At 37.6% G+C, this 3,754-nt stretch overlaps 1 protein-coding gene across 1 annotated transcript; it reads right to left on the bottom strand.

Annotated features, from left to right (window-relative positions):
* Nucleotides 1–245: 245 nt before the first annotated feature.
* LOC131646958 (uncharacterized mitochondrial protein AtMg00810-like) lies at nucleotides 246–647 on the bottom strand. Its single transcript, XM_058916885.1, has one exon. It carries the CDS (start codon nucleotides 645–647, stop codon nucleotides 246–248), a length of 402 nt encoding a protein of 133 aa, XP_058772868.1.
* Between the last annotated feature and the right edge of the window lie 3,107 nt (nucleotides 648–3,754).

The raw sequence follows: 3,754 nt of genomic DNA, 5'->3' as shown, positions 1-3,754 counted from the left end.
ATAAAATTTAGTGAAGTGGGAAAAATTAATATGCTATTTTGGAGTAAGATAATATAAATTTTAATATATTTTTTTAAAATTTATGATTATGCGGGCCTAATGGGCTACCCACGGCCCATATGGGCTAACCCTAATGGGTAGCGGGCTTTTTAGGGCTGGGCTAAAAAGGCCCTGAAAAATATTGGCTCTAATTTTGAGGCCCAAGCCCTATGATTTTTCGGGCCTGGTGGGTCGGTCCATATGGGCTAGCCCATTTTGACAGCTATAATCCCAACGCTTAAGTTGTCACACGGTAGAGTGGGAGAGGAGCACTTAACCTTTAATTCAGCAAGCAGAGACTGCAACCAGAGTAACTCAGTTGTGGTGTGTGCCAAAGCTCTGTATTCAGCTTTTGCACTCGACCTAGCCACAAGTGAGTGCTTCTTGGAGCTCCACGAAATATGGTTGAGACCAACAAATATGCAAGTGCCAGATATTGACCTCTTGTCATCAGGATCATTAGCCCAATCAGAGTCACTGTAGGCTCTAATAGAAAGGTCTTGATTCAAGCTTGCATGAGATAACCTGAGACCAAAAGTAGTAGTGCCACTGAGATAGCTGAGAATGTGTTTCACCATACTCCAATGATTGTTCAAAGGGTTAGCCATAAACTGGCAAGCCTTATTCGCTCAATATGTTATATCTGGCCTAGTAAGAGTGATATATTGTAAGGCACCTACAATGGATCTATATAATAGAGGATCCTCCATGATATCAGTACCAAACTTGCTAAGCTTGCAATGATTGTACATAGGTGCAGTCGCATCATTGGCTTCTTCCATGTTAACTCTACTAAGTAGATCTCTGATGTACTTTGTTTAAGTAGAATAATTGAGCCACTGGTTTGATATCTGACCTCAAGACCCAAAAAATATTATGGCCTCCCAAGTTGCTTAAGGGCAAATTCATGATGAAGTTTGGAAATCACCTTGTGAATTAGAGTAGATGAAGAACCTGTGACAAGTATATCATCCACATAGACTAATGCATATAGAGTGATGCCTTGATGACTGTAGATGATCAATGAGTGATCACACTTGCTGGCCACAAATCCAAACTGATAAAGAGTTTTATGAAGCTTCTCATACCAGGCTCGTGGAACCTGCTTCAGACCATAGAGTTCCCTATTTAGCTTACACACTAGATTTTTATTTTCATTCACAAACCCTGGTGGTTGTACCATAAAGACTTCTTCCTCTAGGGACCCATTCAAAAAGGCATTGTTTATGTCAATTTGTGTTATGTCCCACTTATATGTTAAAGCAAGAGTAAAAAGAACCTTGATGGTTGCAGGTTTGATGACAGGTGCAAAAGTTTCATGATAGTCAAAGTGATATTTCTGATTGAAGCCTTTGGCAACCAATCTGGCTTTGTACTTGTTAAGAGAGCCATCTAAATTTTCTTTGATCCTAAGCACCCATTTGTAGCCTTTGGCTTTTCTATGAGCAGGAAGAGATGTAAGAGTCCAGGTGTGTTTAGCCATTAGAGCATTGTACTCTTGTTGCATAGCTTCAAGCCACTTAGGATGAGTTAATGCTTGCTTGACTATAGTAGGCTGAGTATGAGCCAAAAAGACTTTAGGTTTTAAACTACCCGTTTTGCCCCTGGTATGCATAGGGTGATTGTTAGTAACTAGAATTGTCTGTGGTACATTATCAGGAGTAGAGGGAGACAATGACAACTCATAAGATACAAATATAACATGATCACTAGGATTGTCTGAAACATGGTCAAACTCAACAAATAGAGGAATGTTACTTTGACTATTTTCAGATAAGGATTGTTGAGTATTGTAAGGAGTGACAGCCTGGTGGCATTGATCTGATCTGAACTAGTATCAGCCTAGTGAAAAGAAGCAATCGACTCCACAGGGCTAGACTGATCAGCCTGTGTAATGTTAGGGAGCAAGTTATTTGTAGAGTTATCTTTATGTATTAGCAGCCTAGGTGCAGACAAAGGATTAATATAACATGTATCATCTCTTTGATTTGTGCTACCTATTATAGAGTGAAATGAAAACTTTGACTCATCAAACACAACATCTTTTGAAACATATATCTTTCCTTCGCTACTGAGACACTTATGACCCTTATGCTGAGGAGAGATACCTAGATATATACACTCAGAACTTCAATTTGTTTTTACTAAAGGGTCTAAGATGAGGAAAACAAGAACATCCAAAAGTTCTGATACACTTGTAATCTGGTATAGTGTTGAAAAGAGCATGATGGGGAGAGGTAAAATATGGAAAAGTAGATGTTGGTACCCTATTCAGGAGGTATATAGCATGAGTGAAACTATGATCCCAAAATTCCATAGGCATTTTAGCATGAGCCAAGAGAGTTAAACCCATTTCTACTATACTTCTATGCTTTTTTTCCACAGTACCATTTTGATGTGAAGTGTGTGGGCATGTTAACCTATGGACAATACCTAGTTCATTTAAGTACCTTGTGAATGGTCTAAATTCACCTTCAAAGTCAGACTGAACAACTTTGACTTTAGTGTTAAAGTGAGTTTGCACATAAGCTAGAAATTGCTTAAAGATGTCTAAGGCTTCAGACTTTTGTTTCAAGAAATACAACCAGGTGTATTTTTGTGTAGGTATCAACTATGGCTATATAGTATGAATACCCTGACTTGAGGGATTGGGTGAAGGACCCCATAAGTCAACATGAACCAGTTCAAATGCAGTGGAATAAACAGTTTTAGACAATTGAGCATGTAATCTATGAGATTTTCCAATACTACAAGAACTACAAAATTCAATACAATCTTTATTAGGTAAAGAAATGTAACAAAGTTTCAATATATACTTGAGAACTACATAATTGATATGACCTGGCCTATTATTCCAAAGGGAAAGCTTATTGAAGCATGTACTGTTAGAACAAGATTTGTTCTGATCAATATTCTATGTTTTGATGATAACATTATATATGAATTTTGTATAAGACAATGTGGTACTCTAATCCTTTGCATTTTCCATTTCAGGAAATACATAAAGAGTATGCACAAATCAGCACTCAGAAGCACTGACTCAGAAGGTTCTGGATGGCTACATCAGAACATGCTCTGGCAAGACATCAGAAGATGGTCAAGCAGAATCAGAACATGAACTATGAAGCATCAGAATAACATGAAGTCTAAAGTAGAAGCACTGAAGTTCTTATTGTATCAGGCTCAAGCTCTTCAAAGTTAGAAGACAAGAAGATGCTCTGCACCAAGCTGTTGACTCTGATATTCAAACGTTGTTATTCACAAACATGAGTCCAGAAGCAAGTACAAGATGACAGGCTATTAAGTCTAATCTCTGGCTGACAAAAGGAACGTTAGAAGCTACAAAAGGCAAAGTCAGTAAAAGCAGCAAAAGCATGGCTCGAGGTAGTTGACAAAAGTGTGAAACATTAAATGCAAAGTTGTACTATTCACCCAATGCATTAAATGCAACCCAACGGTAATCTTCTCAAACGCCTATAAATATAGAAGTTCTGATCAGAAGCAGCTAATGAACTCCTGCGCAAAATACCAAAACACTGTCAAATTCAAAGCTCACGAAATTCATCTTCAACCTCACAAACTCTTGTAATATTTAGTGAGTGTTAAGCTTAGAACTTAAGAGAAATATCACTGTTGTAATTATAGCTTTATAAGAAGCAATTCATACTCTCGTAAACATTATTTTACATTGATTGTAAAAGGTTCCTAGAGTGAT

The sequence above is a fragment of the Vicia villosa genome, linkage group LG1 (assembly GCF_029867415.1).
Source record: "Vicia villosa cultivar HV-30 ecotype Madison, WI linkage group LG1, Vvil1.0, whole genome shotgun sequence".
In the NCBI taxonomy this organism is placed as follows: Eukaryota; Viridiplantae; Streptophyta; class Magnoliopsida; order Fabales; family Fabaceae; genus Vicia; species Vicia villosa.
This window is presented reverse-complemented; position numbering and strand designations above follow the sequence as displayed.

Bases quoted from the DNA above. Each gene is read 5' to 3' on its own strand.
- LOC131646958 (XM_058916885.1), bottom strand. From the start codon at position 647: ATGGCTAACCCTTTGAACAATCATTGGAGTATGGTGAAACACATTCTC.